General features: G+C 42.6%; 1 protein-coding gene across 1 annotated transcript in view; it reads left to right on the forward strand.

The window, feature by feature from the left end:
* The window catches only part of TDRD3 (tudor domain containing 3), a 401,075-nt gene that overhangs the window by 206,040 nt on the left and 176,257 nt on the right, over positions 1–18,778 (forward strand). Inside the window, exon 4 of the mRNA XM_040341347.1 lies at positions 1,258–1,418. Within this exon, the coding sequence (XP_040197281.1) occupies positions 1,258–1,418 (161 nt within the window). The remainder of the gene's footprint in view (positions 1–1,257; positions 1,419–18,778) is intronic.

An 18,778-nucleotide genomic window follows, 5' to 3' on the forward strand; every position in this document is an offset into this window, starting at 1 on the left:
CTAAAGTTCATTATATTATAAAAATCCAATAAAAAAAAAGTCAAGCATGTGCGTTTTTAAATATACGTTCACTAGTGAAAAACAAAAAATAAATAAAAACAGCAACAAGTGCAGTCACCTAAAGTACCATAACACAAAAGCCTAGAGATATGGAGGAATGCCCAGGCTTGGCCAGGCAAAGCTCAAACACTTTGGGTAATGTTGAAGTTCCACCCTCTCACATTCCTGTTGGCCCAACGCTATGATGGCTTTCCTGACTGGCCAATAGAACTGAACAGGAAGCCAGGAGGGTGCAAAAGTTTCAGCACACAGGAAAATTCAGAGTTTCGCTAAGCTGACATCTTAACCCTACAAGTTACACTATCAGAATGTCTCTCCCAATGTAATTATTGTGGATAATAGGCTTCAAAAAAGGAAGGCCTCCGGGCGCAGAGCACTGCCTCCGAAGCCCACCCAGTTGTGTGGCGATAGCAAATTAATGTTCGCTATTGCCATACTGATGCTCCTTCCAGCAAATTAGGAGGCTGGTCGTGGTCTATGAGAGGATACGGAGCCGCTGCTTGACCCACAGCTCGCCGCCCATCACCTGCTGCCTAACCCCCAGTTTGCCGCCTGTTACCTGCAGCCTGCCACCCGCCACTTAGATGGGTAAGTCCCGGACAGACCGGCAAACAGTGAGTGGGCAGTCGGGGGTGCTGGTTAAGTGGTTAAATAAACCCACCAGCCACCACTGCCTGACTCTGTTTCTTAGGACTGCTGGGACTCATTTTTCCAGCCAATGCTTTACGTGTCAGGAGCCACTGTCATTTCTTTTGATACATGGAGTGGACCAGCTGTCAAACTGACAGCAGTGCACTGGAAAGCAGTAATCCCTATGTAATCTGCAGGACCCCGCTGTCCATTTTAATGCAGGTTCATAAAACACTGAAAGAGGCATTGAGTAAGAGGCTTCAACCCCATCTGCACCCTCCCTCCTCCAAACACAGCGGCCAAGCATTGAAAATAAATTTCCGGGTCCTAATGATGTGTAATATGGTAAGGATCGCCGCATTAGTTTATTGCGCTACATATTTTTCAGAAGGTTAAATTATTCTTTTGTTCCCCTTCTTATATTTCAAATGTCGCCATTCATCTGGAGTTACCCTTTAGGCATTTCAGTGTACTGTGTATATTTACTAAATATGGGGACACGGGTGCCTACAAATATTTATTTCCATGTGTATTTGCTTTCTGATCACCTTCCCTTACTTCTTCCAGATAGATGGCCCGTGTGTTTTACAAATTCAGAAAATCCGCAATGTGTCTGCACCAAAAGACAATGAAGAGTCTCAAGGAGCACCTAGAATGCTTCGGTTACAGATGACCGATGGCCATACAGCCTGCACAGCCATAGAGTTTAATTACCTGTCAAAAGTCAGGTAAGAGGTTTTCTTGCAGTAGAATAGTTTGTGTGGTTGCTTAGTAGAAAGTGAATGGTAAAAACATGGCCTAGCACAAACCTAGTTTAATCATTCATTGGCTTGTGTTACTTAACCTGCGGAGCTGACCTTGTGTAGTTATCAGCTTTTATGGGCTTTCTCCTTATCTTGTATGTTATGGCTAATTTTAAAAGTGATTTTTCTATTGTTTTGTAAATCTAATGAATAATGTACAGCCACTACAGAAAGAATGACATTTTTTTTTCTTAGTCAATGACACAGCATATTAAGAACATAGGGCCAGATTCACGTAGAATTGCGGCCGTGTAACGTAACCCGTTTACGTTACACCGCCGCAAGTTTTCAGTGTAAGTGCCCGATCCACAAAGCACTTACCTTTTAAACTTGCGGCGGTGTATCGTAAACACGTCCGGCGCAAGCCCGCCCAATTCAAATGGGGCGGGTACCATTTAGATTAGGCGCGCTCCCGCGCCGGACGTACTGCGCATGCTCCGTTCGCAATTTTCCCCGTCGTGCTTTGCGCGAACTTACGGCGGCCCGACGTGTTTGTGAATCGCGATGTGCGAAACATACTTACGCCGGAAAAAAAAAAATTCAAAAGCGACGCGGGAACGACGGGCATACTTTAACATGGTGGAGTAATTTTACACCATGTTAATAGCACCTCTAACTTTGCGACGGGAAACTAAGACTTGCACCGACGTAACGACGGGAAAAACCTTCGTGGATCGCCGTAACTGCTAATTTGCATACCCGACGCTGGAATACGACGCAAACTCCACCCAGCGGCGGCCGAGGTATTGCATCCTAAGATCCGATGGTGTAAGACAATTACACCTGTCGGATCTAAGGGCTATCTATGCGTAACTGATTCTATGAATCAGTCACATAGATACTATGTAGATACGCCGTCGTATCTCTTCTGTGAATCTGGCCCATAGTGCTCACTTGACCGAATGACTTCTCATGGGCAAAGCCTGCCAGTATTCTGGTGTAATATTAGATCTGCGGCTTTTTTGTAAGGCATTGCAAATTCATGTTTAACAGTTATTTACAATGAAAGTGCAAATGTTTCAGGTTTGCTTTCAAATTTCAATCTTGCCTTCTACGCGATTAACCTTGTATACATGTGTTATTGCTCTGTGTATATCATTTTCCTGTTTCATAATGAAACTGGTTGAAAGATGAATGTGGGCACAAACAATACGAAAACACTTATGAAAAATGAGGGGAAGATGCGTCCTCAGCAGTTTGGCCATATCTTCAGTAATACCACTATGACATTGCCTCATACTTTTCTAAACATTTGGCATTAATGCTAAAGCAAAGTTATGTTTCAATAACTATTCTTTTCATGGGAAGATATAAAGCAGGCTATACAAATTTGTAATGTTTTTATACCATATTTTTCTGCGTATAAGACGACCTTTTACACCGAAATTACACAGCCAAAAACTGGGGGTCGTCTTATACGCCGAGTGAAGCAGCTGCCCGATTGATATCAGCCAGCCGGGTGCTCTGTAATGCTGTATGTAGTCAGTATATGCGCCGCTCAGCCAATTTCTGGCGGGCGATGCACTCTGTTGATGACTAGAGCCTGCTAACCCTGCTCGGATTGGGGTAACAACCTCTGCCAATCCGCGCTGGCTACATTATGTAGCCTGCTCGGATTGGCAGAGGTTGTTACTCCAATCCGAGCAGGCTTAGCATGCTCTGTAGTCATCTGTAGTGCATCGCCTGCCGGGATTGGCTGAGCGGTGCATATACTGAATTACATACAGCATTACAGAGCACCCGGCGGGCTGCGGCCTCTTTGTAAAAACGCTAGGGGGTCGTCTTATATGGTGAGTAGAGCACAAAACCACCGTTTTGAATTGAATTTTAGGGGGTCGTCCTATAGGCCCAGCCGCCTTATACGCCAGCAAATACGGTATTTAATTTTTTTATGTCTTAAAGTGTTACTAAACCCACAACAGTAAAATCAGTCTGCTTGTTTTACTCACTGTGGAACCCAAGGGGTAAATCCTCCACACTGTGTAAAAAGGCTGTTTGACCCTGTTTACTCTGATCCTCCTCTTCCACTTTCCCCAGTCTATCTCCTGATAATAAAGAGCACTGGGCAAGCTGCACATGCTCAGTTTGGTGTGTATTGCTAGACAGTTGTTTCCCTTTTTGGGGAGGGTGCATGTGATCAGCACAGGGCCAATCGGCACTGTCCAGACAGAGGGTCAGGGGTCATGCAGCCTCATAGGACAGTCAGAGTAGAATGAAAATTCCTCCTACAACTTTTAACCAGACACTGATTGAAGTCACAAGACTTCTATATACTGTTGATGAGAAAGGGTATTTAGCAGTTTATATATGCTAAAATAATTGCATTTCCATGTTCTATGGGAGACCAGATATAGTGAATGCAGGGTCCTGGGTTTAGTAACACTTTCATTGTAAGATACCACACAATAACTAGGTTATGTACACTGTCATGGTGAATATTTAATTACCAAACACACACTTATCTGAAATCTTTTAGATTTCCTTCTTTTTTGTCCAACCTCTGTTTTATGCATTTTTGTCTAATTTTAAATGATCATGTTGGATCTTGTTTTATGTAACCTTACAATTAAAACCCATCTCAAGACTTTTTTTTTTTTTCATTTTGCCCCCCCCCCCCAAAAAAAAACTGTTTCTGGATGTCTGTGAGGGTGCGTGTTGTAATACTGTGCGTTCTTGGTGTGGGTGAGTAGCATTTACTCTCGCTCTACCTCTCTCCAGCTCCTTTGTTGCTTCCTCTTCTCAATGCTGATGTAGTGCCAGACCAGGACCTGGCCTCACTCCCCTAAAGAGGCACTGTCCTGTCCCATGCCATACACAGAGTAATGGAGTGGGGAAAGGATTTGCATGTAAATTAATCACCTATTGTATGCACACTGATGTATTTACATATTTTTTTTTTTTTTCAACAATATTTTTATTAAAGATTTTCAAAGGGGTAACAAAGGAGAGGAAGGGGGTTAAGAGATATGCACATTGTCCGAATCATAAAAGTTACACAGTACATAGAAAATCAATAGTCAATAGAACAGATATTGAAAACATCAACAGCATTTAGGCCATATAGACCAACAATCGTCAAATTGTTTGCTTCTCATAGAATTAGAGGCTATAAGTCTTTCAAATGTGTAATTTCTATGGACTCTTGTCAATACTTCTGATATGTTAATAGCAGTTTTGGATTTCCAGTGGCGTAAAACGGCCGTGCGTGTTTCTAACAAAATATGTGTGACGACTGGTCGCATGGTGTTTGGGAACCTATCGATATGTATGTTGAGGAGTGCCAGCGCTGGATCTGGCTGCGTTAGAATTCCCGTCAGAGAGGAAACAAGCTGGAAAACTCGGTTCCAGAGGCCCTTAACGCTTGGGCACTGCCAGAGCATGTGTAGGAGATTACCCACCTGACCACAGTCCCTCCAACAGCCAGCGGACTTTCCAGGGGAGAACGTGGCCAGTCTCAACGGGGTGTAGTACCACCTATTGGTCAATTTTACTGCTAGTTCCCAGTGCATGATGCAGTGGGAGGCTTTATGTATTGCCTGGAAAGCAGATGACCATTCCCCTACAGTAAATGTGGTACGTAGGTCCACCTCCCATTGTTTCATTGCTGCTGTTTTAGATAGAGTCAACTTGTCCTGAAATAAGTTATAAAAAACTGCTATGCCTTTGGATTCCGGTTTTGCAGTAGAGTAAAATCTCCACACTTCTCTAGGAAGGGATATACGCGGAGGAGGTAATGATCGTAAGAAGTGTGCGATTCTTATACAGATATACCTTGAACTGTCCGGAAGGTGGTGTTGCGTCATAATGTGGGCAGTTTGCTGAAGTGAGTCGCCTGCATAGAATTGTGATATATTCGTCATCTTGTGCTTGGTTAAGTCAGAAGTTCTTAACATGGGTATCTTAGCCTCAAGCAGCGTCAAGGGCAGTGCGAAGTCGATGTCCTGTACAACCCGGTGTTCGCGATTAAGTAGATGTCTCCATGCCCTAACGGAGGTCTGCACAGTCGGGGGTAGGGTGTTGAGGTCCCATGGAGCCCATCTGTCACTGAGTAACAAGAGTTTCAGGTCTTTCGTTGGTGATAATGTAGTTTCTATCTCGACCCAAAGGGGATTGTCAGATTCACGGAACCAGTGTTTAATGTGGTCCAGTCTTGTTGCCCACATGTAGTCGTGTAAGTCTGTTAGGCCAGCTCCGCCCACTCGCCTGTGTGATATCAAATTGTTCCGTGAGCATCTAGCTCTCTTACCTTGCCATACATAGCGCCAGCTCAGCTTCATGAGGCAATTAAGATAGTGGCAGGGTATGTGTACTGGAATGGTGCGAAATACATATAAAATTTGCGGCAGAATTATCATCTTGTAAGCCGATATTCTACCCATCCAGGACATTTCTTTTTTAGACATTTCTTTAAGTTGTGCTTCTATTTTTGCAATCAGGGGGGAGAAGTTTGCTCTGGCTAGCGACACGACGTTATTCGTGAGGGTAATGCCCAGGTACGTGAGGTTACCGTGACTCCAGGAGTATGGTAGTCGAGTTTGCAGCGTTCGCTTTATGCGAGTTGGCACCCCCAAGTCTAGAATAAGTGACTTGCCAAAATTAACTTTGTAATAGGAATTCACCCCGAATGCAGTTAGTACCTTGTGGGCTTCATGTAAGGAGTTTGCAGGGTCAGATAAAAGCAGTATTACATCATCAGCGAATAAGCTGATGACGTGTTCTTTATGGCCAAACCGGAAGCCTGTGATCTTTGGATTGGACCGGACGGCTTCGGCTAGCGGTTCAATCATCAGATTGAAAATTGACGGAGATAGCGGGCATCCCTGCCGTGTGCCGTTCGTTATTGTGAAGAGCTTGGAAAGAAACCCTGAGGAGTATACCTGAGCGGAGGGACATGAGTACAGGGCTAATATTGCATTCAGGATGGAACCCTGAAATCCAAATTTTCTTAAGACCATTGTCATATACGTCCAATGTACCCGGTCGAACGCCTTCTCTGCGTCAATAGATAACAGCAGAGAAGGCGTTCGACTCTGCACAGCGTGGTGTATCACATTAATAATACGCCTTGTGGCGTCCGAGGTTTGTCTCCCCCTCACAAAGCCCATCTGGTCGCTCTGTACAAGGCGCGGGATGAAGTGGGACAGTCTTGAGGCCAGGAGTTTTGCATACACCTTGATATCTGTGTTGAGGAGGGATATGGGTCTAAAGTTTGCTGGAGTGTTGGGAGTCTTACCTGGTTTGGGGAGTGTTACTATGTGAGCCCTCAGCATTTCCCCTGGGAGCGATGCCGTGCATGCAAAATTATTAAAGATTGTTGACATATGTGGCGCTAGAACCGATTGGAATGTTTTAAAATATTCATTGGAAAACCCATCAGGACCTGGGGATTTTCCCATGGGGAGAGAATGTATAACTTTCTCTACTTCTTGGGCCGTGATAGGTGAGTTAAGTTCTTCAAGCTGGTGAGAGGACAGGGATGGGAGCTGCAAGTTATGTAAGAAGGACTGAATGTTGTCTACACTAGGTTGTGGTATGCTTGTATCGTCTTTAAGGTTGTACAATGAGCTATAATACTCCGCGAATTGGTCGGCGATTTCTTTGGGGTTCGTTATTTTGTGTGAAGAAGACGGGTCAGTGAGGTAAGCTATCCTGGATTTAGTGCGTGCGGCTTTCAGCCTATGTGCCAGATATTTACCCGCTCTGTTTGCATTGTGGTAGTGATTGAGCCGTAGCCTTCTCAAGTGCTTGTCATATTGTTGGGTCAGAAGCTCCCTAAGCTTTTCCCTGAGAGATTGTAATTTGCTGGCCATAGATGTTGAGGGGGACTGTTTGTTTTGGGTTTCAGTGTTACGTAATTCAGTGAGGACCTCTTGGAAGTGTTTGGATTGTTTCTTTTTTTCTATCGCTCCAATCTGTATGAGGATACCTCTCATAAATGCTTTGTGGGCATTCCACATGACACTGGGATCCTGTACAGAATCCGAGTTAATCTGGAAGTAATTAGTGAGGTGGTTGGTGATGGATTTTTGGTATTGTGGGATTTGAAGAAGTCTAGTATTGCAGCGCCAGATGGGTGAGGAGGAAGAGACACCCCTTTCCACTATAACCAATGAAATAGCAGCGTGGTCAGACCACGTAATGTCATGGATTGTGGCCTTATCCACATCTTGCAGTAACCACTTGTCCGTCAAAAACATGTCTATGCGTGAATAAGAGCCATGTCTGCTGGAAAAAAAGGTGTAATCTCGTTCATTCGAGTGGAGACATCTCCATGCGTCAAATAATTCCTCTGAATGAAGCAATGGTTGTAGTGTCAGTGCACCTCTCGACTTGCCAGAGGAGGAGTCCAACAATGGATCAGAGACAACATTAAAGTCCCCGCACACCAACAGCCTGCCATATCTTATGGAGTTAGCTCTTTTGAGGACTCTCCCCAGGAATCGCAGTTGGTGGGAGTTTGGGGCATAGAGCGTGACAATGGTGTATGGCCTGGCGTTGATGTCCCCAGAGACTATTATAAACCTACCTCTGGTGTCGATGACCACATCTTTGGGTTGAAAGGCAAGCGAGCTTTTGAATGCCATTAAAACACCACCACTTTTGGTATCAGGATTTGAGGCTAAGTAAATGTTAGGGAAGTCTTTATGTGCACAGTACGGGGCCTTGTCTTTCAAAAAATGCGTTTCTTGCACGCACACAATGTCCGCTCCCGACTTGAGAGCCTCGGTCCACAGGGAGAACCGCTTTGCAGGGTGGTTTAGGCCCCTAGCGTTTAGAGATAGGACCTTGATCGTCATATTGACGGTGGTGTGACCATGTGCGCAGTATTTGTGCTGTAGTACTCACAGAACTGGCGAGGTGTAGTCCCATTGGCGATCAAGAAGGTTGATGGGATGTGACGTTGTCCAACCATGGTGGCGACACTTGAGAGAATGTTTCGGAGGAGACTGTGCATATCAAGTGGAAGAAAAGGGAAAACAAAAATGAACAAAACATAGATAACCAACTGGATAAAAGTAAGAAATGGATCCATCAATCGATCCTAGCGCAGACGTAGCTGCTATTAAACTGACGGAGGGAAAAAGAGAGTTAGTGTATAACTTCTCCGTCCGGAGATATTCTAGTGTAGGTCACCCGGTTCCAGCTGTTACTTTACCACCGGTCTTATTCTTGTTGGCCCGCTTGCGGGAAACCACCTGCCAGTCATCGTGGAGTAACTGGGGGTTCGACAGGGTGGGTGGATTCTCGGTTTGGACAGGAATGATCCCCCAGCGGCGCAGGGCTTCTAGGCCCTCCTCCAGCTTGGATACCGAGATATTGCTTCCGTTATGGGTAACGATGAGCGTAGCTGGATATTTCCACTTGTGTGGGATATTATGGTTTCTTAGCGCCTTAGTAACTGACAGCAGGTTCCGACGGCGCTGTAGCGTGTGCCTGGACAGATCTGGCAGGATCCTGATGCTGGTGTATTGCTGGGGGAGTCCTCCAGGTTTGCGGGAGATTTGCAGAATATGATCTTTCACATGAAAAAAGTGTACTCTAAGCAGCACATCCCTAGAGATCTCATCAGGGAGGAATGACGGTTTTGGTACTCTGTGTATACGGTCAATAAGGAGTTCCTGGGCCGTCGCCTCTGGCATCAGTGTGGAGAATAGAGTTTGTGTGAATTGAAGGAGTTGGTTAGGAGGGACTGATTCAGGTATACCCCGCAGCTTGAGGTTATTCCTCCTGGACCTGTCTTCGAGGTCCGCCATTTTGTCCTTAAGCCAGTTTATTTCCTCCCTTTGGTCCGAGTGAGCATCCACCATAATGTTGTATGAGGAGGTATAATCCTCCATCTTATGCTCAATCTCATCCACTCTGATACCCAGGGCGCGCACCTCCCTCTTGCACTCATTCAGCCCTTTGTACAGATCTGACTGTAGCGAGGACCTCAGGGACAGCAGCATGTCCTTCAACATGGTATCCAAAATGGGTCTGTCAGCGGTGGGAAAGTTAGCGATGGGGTCCCCCTCCCGCTGCCGAGGGCTTGCAGAGGCCTGAGAGGGATCGCTCACCTCCATGCTGTGATCCGGCCTGGGCGGGGAGTCTCTCCTCTGTTTAGACTTCACCGGGCTCCTGGTGGTGGGGCTGGTGGATCCGGAGGATGAGCCGCTGAGCGGGGTAGTCGTGTGCGTGGTGCCGCGCTCCAGGTTCCCGCTGGACGGGTGCGATTCAGCCTGGCTGCTCCCTCTCACAGAAGCGGCGCCGGCGCCATTTTGTGTGGTCCCGCGCGCTGCGAGTGAGAAGAAGTCTTCCAGCTTCTGCGGCTGCAGTGGCTTCTTTCGGTTCCTCCCCATCGCCTTGCTGCTCGGCAGGGAGTCACGGGCAAGCGGGATGTCCGGGCGACCTGTATGCCTCCGGTGGACGCTGTTGGCGGCTGTAAATCTCCGGCGGGCTACGGAGCTCCTGAGCTAAGCGGCCATCTCGGAGACCGGTAGCCACGCCCCCCCGTATTTACATATTTTAACAAACAGTAAAAGCAAAAAAACAACACGTCTCATTCACTCTTGTAGCGATAGGTATTGTGGAAAAATAGATTTTCCAATTTCAGAACAGATTCACGTTAATGTGTAAAAATAGTACAACAAAGAGAGGGAGTTGGTGTAACTTATTGTATTTTTTGCAGTGTTGACCCCAAAAAAGCTAGTATAATAGAACCTTGTATAAATGATGCCCTGTACACGCGATCGGTTCATCCGATGAAAACGGTCTGATGGGATTTTTTCATCAGATATCCCATGAACCTGACTTTCATCAGTCTTGCCTACACACCATCAGTTAAAAAAACGATTGTGTCAGAACGCGGTGACGTAAAACACAACGACATGCTGAGAAAAATGAAGTTCAATGCTTCCAAGCATGCGTCGACTTGATTCTGAGCATGCGTGGATTTTTAACCGATGGACGTGCCCACAGACGATCGTTTTTTTCTATCGTTTTTTTAACCATCAGATCATTTTAAAACAAGTTCCTAGTTTTTTCACCGATGGATAAAAAAACTATGGGGCCCACACACAATCAGTTCATCTGATGAAAACGGTCCATCAGACCGTTTTCATCAGACGAACCGATCGTGTGTACGCGGCATAAGAGTTTAATTGACAACACTTGTAAAAATAGATAAAAAAAAAAAAAATCACATAGTAAGCAAAAGAAAGCCTTGTTAAAAAAATGGATACTCTATTAGAACAAAGTGCATTAAAAACAAGGATCAAGACTTTGAATTGCTAAGAACATATTATTTTTACAGAATACCCAGCCGTTCAGCATCTATAGTAAACTTGTATCACTATCGCTCAAGATATTTCTAGACATCAGTAATGTAAACCTGTTTTGTGGATTTTCTTCTTCAGAACCTAAATCGTACTGTTCGGTGCTGGAACATATTGCATGGCAGTAATATAGCGATAATATAGATAGACTCTGAAAAAGTTATACAAAGAAATATACAACTTTTTTAAAGCACACTGCAGCTCGAAAGAAAAACTGAATTTACAGGCATTTGAGCTTTTATTTCAGCTTGAAGAAACTTGCGCTTTTTTTGTGCACATTTTTATTGAGCTTTTTTAGCTCCTTTGAGGCTTTTTGAGCATAAGCATTTTTTTCACAAACCCTCCTAGATAGTATTTTTTTAACCACTGTATAAACAAAGCAAAATCTGGAACAAATGTTTTTGCACATTTTCAAGCTCCTCTTACAAAGAAAAAAAAAAAAAAAAAAAAAAACAAGTTTGGTGGGGTCATTTTTTTTGCTTGTAGGAGCATATGTCTGAAACCGCCTGAAAAAGCCATAGTGTGCATGGACACGTTGGCTAACATGGAGGAGAGTTTTCAGCCAGAAAAAAGAACGGCTCAAAAGCTTATAGGAGCCGCTTCTTTGCGCTGCACTGTGCATAAGCCCATATGCTGCGTACACACGATCATTTTTCGGCATGAAAGAAAACGTTGTTTTTAAAAACGTCATTTAAAATGATCATGTGTGGGCTTCACATGGTTTTTCAGTTACTGAAAAACGACAAAAAAAAAATTCGAACATGCTGCATTTTTTAACTTTGTTTTAAAAAATGTCTTTTTTCGGTTTGTAAAAAATGATCGCGCATGCTCAGAAGCAAGTTATGAGACAGGAGCGCTCGTTCTGGTAAAACTACCGTTCATAATGGAGTAAGCACATTCATCACGCTGCAACAGACAAAAAAGCGTGAATCGTCTTTTACTAACAAGGAATCGGCTAAAGCAGCCCAAAGGCGAATAGAACTTCCCCTTTAGAGTGCCGTTGTACGTGTTGTACGTCACCATGCTTTGTTTATCATTTTTTAAAACGATGGTTTGTGGGCAACGTCGTTTTTAATGGTGAAGTTGGAAAAACTTTGTTTTTTGGACATGCTGAAAAACAATGTTTTCTTTCATGCCGAAAAATGATCGTGTGTACGTGGCATTAGATGTTTTTTCCATTATTTTCCTGTCTCCGTAAAGATGAACATTCAGTTGCAGGAGCCGCCTGTTTAAATTTAGATTTTGACCAGTCTTCAGGCCATATAGCAGTATGCCAGTCAGACATACAGAAATTTAGCTTTTTTTTATAGGTTTTCTAAATTCGGAGCATACAGAAGGCCATTAAAGATGTCATGGGTATACAAACAATTATTATTATTTTATTTTTTTTTTCATTTTGGCAGCTTAAAGATTATTTTTAAAACTTTTAATCACAAAATTGCTTTTGCAGCGTTTATGTACAGTATTAATATTTAAAGTAAAGTCTTCCTTTTTTTAGAACCCTCACACATCCTATGTTGGATGTTAACCTTGAAGATATGAGTATTATTTAGAAATACAAAGTAAACACTTAGTAAATCATCATGCATTTAGACTATTGATAAATGTTTCTACAAATTGTAGGTGATCTAACATAATTGCTATCTATCTGTTGAAAAGCGATTTTGATTAATGAGTTCTAAGTTTCTGCTTTCTAAAGGTGCCAGTTTTATAGATGCTGCAGGAATGATCTCGCATAATTGCACTTAAAGGCCACCAGGTTAGTGAGGCTGGGGCATGTAGATAAGAACCTCTATTCACACAGAGCATTTATGGATCTTCTGCATTTGCTTACATCTTTTAAGTTGGTTAGGTGCTCACAAACTCTTAGCAGGTAGATATTAAAGCATTTTAAAGCAGTTTAAACCTTACTCTGAACATCAGTTACATCCCCTCCTTGCCCTATAACCTACTATATTAAACTAAACTGTTTACTTAGATAAAGCTTACTTAGATCAGATTTTATGTGTTAAAGCTAAACTCTGTGAATGTGCCCCCCCCCCCCCCACACACACACACTTGCTTTGGTGGTTACCTGCCCTCCTAGAAACTCTGGTCTGTGGCCTAATCCTCTGTGTCATCATGTCCAACGTAGGGCTATTTACCAGGGGTGAGGTAGGTATTTCTCCTAATCTGTGCACCCCTAGACATAATGAGCACCCCTTACTGTGTGTGTGCTTTGGGGGCACTGCAGGGATTGTTTTTGTCACAGCCCTGGTGTTAAGCTTTTAAAGCGACTCTGTCTGCATTCCGCTGCCATCACTAAATTATGACAGGGTCCTCTATAGACTATGGGAGTTAGATTTCTGACGCAGCAATTGATGAATTGTTCAAATGCAGCATACATTCTCTTCTTCTTTAATGGGTTAATAATGAAGCTGCTTTGCTGGTGATACTGATGTAGTTATGACAAATGTATATTGTAAAAGCTTTTTGTTTTGTGCGATCTGAAAATCACAAATTAAAGCTCACCAAACTTCTAACACAAAATTAGCAGAAGGGGCCCAAAGGGTGGCGCTTGAGAAATGAACTTTCTCTTTATACTCTCGTAGTACGTCACTACGTTCGTGTTTGTCAAATGACAATTTGCGGATAGTTAGTATGCTAGACAAAATCCTGCACACGCGCGTTTGAAAAAAGTCAGGCGCTCAGTCATACACCAATCAAACCGTGTGCTCAAGACCTTAGGATCACTCCAGAGCTTTAGCCTACTGCTTACTCAATACCGGTCATGGCAGTGACCCACATTAAAAGTAGAGCCAAAAGAGCTTTGGTCCTACTTCTCTTTTAAGTCCATTTACTTGATCTACTTGGTTATAAAAGGGATGCTGAACTACAGTATATCTTATGATCTACGTTTTATATGGTCATGATTGCCTGCAGCTCAAAAATCATTCTAACCTAGATGTGGTGTAGATTTATTGGCCATACAAATGTGAACTGATTGTGAGGTCCCTATTTAATTTTCATAGAGGGACATCAGAATGTGTAATTTTCTGACTACATTGCTTCCATAGGTGAGAACAGTTTATATTCATGGGCTGTTACATTCCCTGATTGCACATTTTTGTGTGTTTATCAGTATGGATTAAAGCAAAAGGTGTATTACAGCTACAATATGCAATCAGCTTTGAATGTTAAGGATTGAAAGTATGTGATTTTAAATGTGTTGGTTGGTGTGTGTATAAGCCCTCACTTATTATTGGTACATGTAATGGAAATTGTAAAATCAAATTGTAATGTGTATAGCCAGTTTACATACTTTCACCTAAATCAACCTCATGATGCCATCCGCCCATCTAATGATAACAAGGAATTCTATTAGATTTTTTGCTACGACAGATAGTTTCTTAGTGAGAAGAATTGTTTATTGATCAAACTGCCCATGTAGTGCAGTTGATGTGTAAGAGATGTGATTCTTTCTTCAAACTGATCGTATGAAATGGTAAAATTATTAAATAACATCATTTAAGTGTCTAGCAAAATAACTACACGTTTTAGTGTAATCATTTGTTCAGTCTTATAGGTAAGAAAATCGAGAGATGTGCACAATTTTTAATCACTTTTTACTCTTTTTGTTTCTTTAAGTTTGGGTTAGAAAGACAGATTGGAAAATTAGTTGGATGTGTACAAGATGCATCAAACAGTTATTTTTTTTTTTGTTTTGCAGAAACATAGTCCAATGAACAAAAATGATTGTATTATCAATTATAATGTAGATCAGGGGTCTCCAAACCTTCTAAAGAAAGGGCCAGTTTACACTCCTTTGGGCTTTTGGGGGGCCAGACTGTGTCCGATATTTGGTATTAGGGGGAGAAATAGTGTCAGTGGGAGGAATAGTGCCCCATTTTTGTTAGTGGAAGAAATTATGCCCCATTGTTGGTGTCGGTGGCAGGAATCATGCCCTATTGTTGGTGTCGGTGGCAGGAAGTATGCCTCAAGGGCCGGATAAAAACAAGCAAAGGGCTGCAGTTTGGAGACCACCGATGTAAATCATAACAAGATTAAACACATTTACACATGCATCACATAAATGTGTGGCCCCTCCATTCAAAGAAAATATTGACATGCAACTAAATATCCTAATTTGATTGAAAAAAAAAAAAAAAAATGTTTGAATGGACATGGACACACATGGACAGATCGGCTTTTGTTTTTGTTTCATCTATGTTATTGTAAAGAATTGGTGGCGGCACTTTCGTTTCCTTCCTGCTAAGATTCCCAGGCAAATTTTAGGTATTCAGCATCTTTATTTTATGCATTTTCTCCCCCATTAATATATTGGCTTTTTACCTAAGTCACCGTATAAAATACATAGAGCTCAAAGGGCAGGTATTCACTTATAAATGTGACTCCCTTTTCTAATACACTTACAAAGCCCTGTAAATCTTTTTCCCTCACAATCTTCAATTCAATTATTTTAAGTGCCACATCCATTGTAAGCGTTATATAAATAAGAATATAAATGCATTAGGTAATTGATACCTTTGCAGTATTGTGTGGTTACCAGAAAATCATCTTTGAAAAGTGTGTTCTTCCTGCATCATAATAGAGTGTGTGTTTATTACCTTGGCACTGTTCGACAGGAAGAAAGAACTTGTATAAATTGACCACCATAAACCAATATCTGGGTGGCAAACTGTTGATTGTCCCTGCGACTGGCAGTGGACAAAAAAGCATGTTCTGAAGTCTCTGATGGTGGCTGTTAATCCTCATAAGACATATATGCTGTATTTAAATTTTGCAAAGCAACAATAAAGACATGATTGGGTATAACAACATGATTTTAGGAAACTATATACAAGTTTTAGAACTATTACTTATTAATATATATGCCTTTAGGCTGGGTTCACGATGGTGTGATGTTGGACATCGCATGTGATTCGCACCGCACTGCTGTGCAGGTCACATGTCTGTGCAATGGGAATTCAGCCATACAGATTGTATGGCTAAATTTAAATCGCATTCGCACCAAAATGCTAATACTCTTGTCAGACCTTTCTAAAGCTATAAAACAATGTCACTTTTGGACAGTGTTAGAATCAATTAAATAAACAACCTATTACAATAGAGATGTTAATCATGTTAATAAAGCATACTGAAAACAAAGGAAGTCAGTAGACCGCTAAAGTAAACTTCAAGACCAATGGATTCCTCAGAGAAGCTTCTTCATCTGCTTTCTATAGGGGGAGAATAAAGGTCCAGGTAATTTGGTGCAATTGAGACAGGCCTCAATGCAAGAAGTGTTATAGAGTATTATAGAGTGTCATATAATATTGAGATAAAATCAAAGAAAAAACACTCCGCTCTGAAAAAAATATATAGTTAAATAAGGCTGCTAGCACTGATAGTCCAGATACTAAAACTCAAATATAAATGTGCAAGGATAGTGCAGTGAAAAATCTTCCAGTGAATAACAACAAACATAGGAATTTAAATGCCCAAAAAAGCGTGACTAATAACAAGTGATGAATGGGGAAAATAAAGGACAATCCAAAAAAAAAAAAAAAAAAAAAAAAAAAATCAATAAGTCCACCATAAACGCATAAGGTAATCTCCATCAAAATCTGTGATGGACAGCTTTGGGAAATTTCAAACAAGCCAAACAAGTAGGAACACCATTTGGCATGTTTGGATGTTCACAAAGCCGTTTTCATTTAAAGGGGTTGTAAAGGTTTGTTTTTTATTTTCTAAATAGGTTCCTAAAAGATAGTGCATTGTTGGTTCACTTACCTTTTCCTTCAATTTCCCTTCTAAATTTCTTTGTTTTCTTTGCCTGAATTTTCACTTCCTGTTTCTCCTCAGTAAGCTGTTCTGGCTGACTAACCCCCAGCCAGAACAGCTCGGATGATGGGGCAAGCTTACCGAGGAGAAACAGGAAGTGAGTTATTCAGACAAAGAAAAAAAACATTTAGGCTCCATTCACACTAATGCGTTTTTTGGTGCATTTTGCAGAAAAGCAGGGACATTTTTTAACATGGGTTCCTATGGAACATGTTCACATCAATGCTTTTTTGTGCCTCTGCGTTTTTGGAAAGGGTCGGGGACTTTTTTCCTGCAAAAAGCAGCGTTTTGCATGTAATAGAATCCAATTGACCCGCATCCAAAATGCAAGTACCGCGTTTTTACCACGTTTTTACCGCGATTTAGCCGCGTTTTGCGTTTTTTTTTTTTACCTGTTTATAGCTGGTTGTTAACCACTTGCCGACTTCCTCATGTAGATATACGTCAGCAGAATGGCACGGACAGGCACATCAACGTACCTGTACGTGCTCTGCTTGACGTGGGTGGGGGGTCCGATCGGGACCCCCCCCCCGCTACATGCAGCGGTCGGTAAGCCTCGGGGAGCGATCTGGGACAACGGCGCGGCTATTTGTTTATAGCCGATCCGTCGCGATCGCTCCCCGGAGCTGAAGAACGGGGAGAGCCGCGTGTAAACACATCTTCCCCGTGCTTCACTATGGCGGCGCATCGATCGAGTGATCCCTTTTATAGGGGAGACTCGATCGATGATGTCAGTCCTACAGCCACACCCCCCTACAGTAGTAAACACACACTAAGTGAACACTAAATGTTACAGCGCCCCCTGTGTTTAACTCCCAAACTGCAACTGTCATTTTCACAATAAAGAATGCAATTTAAATGCATTTTTTGCTGTGAAAATGACAATGGTCCCAAAAATGTGTCAAAACTGTCCGAAGTGTCCGCCATAATGTCGCAGTCACGAAAAAAAATCGCTGATCGCCGCCATTAGTAGTAAAAAAATAAAATAAAATAAAAAATGCAATAAAACTATCCCCTATTTTGTAAACGCTATACATTTTGCGCAAACCAACCGTAATTTTTGTTCATATCGCAAAAAAAAAAAAAACGCAGAGGTGATCAAGTACCGCCAAAAGAAAGCTCTATTTGTGGGGAAAAAAGGACGCCAATTTTGTTTGGGAGCCACGTCGCACGACCGCGCAATTGTCTGTTAAAGCGACGCAGTCCCGAACTGTAAAAAACCCTTGGGTCTTTAGGCAGCATATTGGTCCGGGGCTTAAGTGGTTAAAGGAAATGTAAACAAATTGAAATTGATAGCTAAAAAAAAAAAACGCAAATTGCGGTAAAAACGCACATGAAAAAATGCAGCAAGCACTGCAAAAACGCTCAAAAGCAACATGCATGGGTGTGAATCGAGCTTTAGAAGGGAAGTAAAAGGTAAGTGAACCAACAATGCACTAGCTTAAAGGAACCTATTTTGGAAAAAAAAAAAAAAAAACCTTTACAACCCCTTTAACCAGTCTGTGAGCGCAATATTTATTTTGTTTATTTAACCTTTAAATTACACTACTACACTATAAGAGTGCTCTTTGTTTTACCTTTTGAGCAATGTTCGAGTTGCATGGATACGGAAGGGTCATGCTATTTGACCACCTGTAATCCAGTTGTTAATACCATTTGGTAAGCAGCTTCAGCCCTGGTTCACACTGGGCTGCGGGAGTGAAGCCGTGCGAGTTCAGCTGAACTCGCACGATTTCACTCCCGCCGGCAGTCCCGATTTCGGCCGCGATTTAAGAGACATCTGTGCAGGTTTCTGCACAGATGTCTATGTAAATCGCGGCCCGAAATCGCAAAAAGTAGTACAAGAAGATGCAGATGCGGCGTCGCACCGATTAGGACGGCGCCATTGCCGACAATTGGCGGCATTTGAGATGCGATTTCACATGTGAAATCGCATCTCAAATCGAATGAAATCGCACCCAGTGTGAACCTGGGCTAAGGGCCCTTTCACTGGGCGGACGAACGGACCGTTTATTACAAGCCAGTTTACGGACTTGTAATGTATCCCTATGGGATTGCAGACGTTAGCGGATGATGCATCCGCTAACGTCCGTAACGATCCGCGTCCGCAAAGTTCCGCTTTTTCAGACAGAAGAAAACCCTATTTCT

This window comes from Rana temporaria, chromosome 2 (assembly GCF_905171775.1).
Source record: "Rana temporaria chromosome 2, aRanTem1.1, whole genome shotgun sequence".
Taxonomy (NCBI): domain Eukaryota; kingdom Metazoa; phylum Chordata; class Amphibia; order Anura; family Ranidae; genus Rana; species Rana temporaria.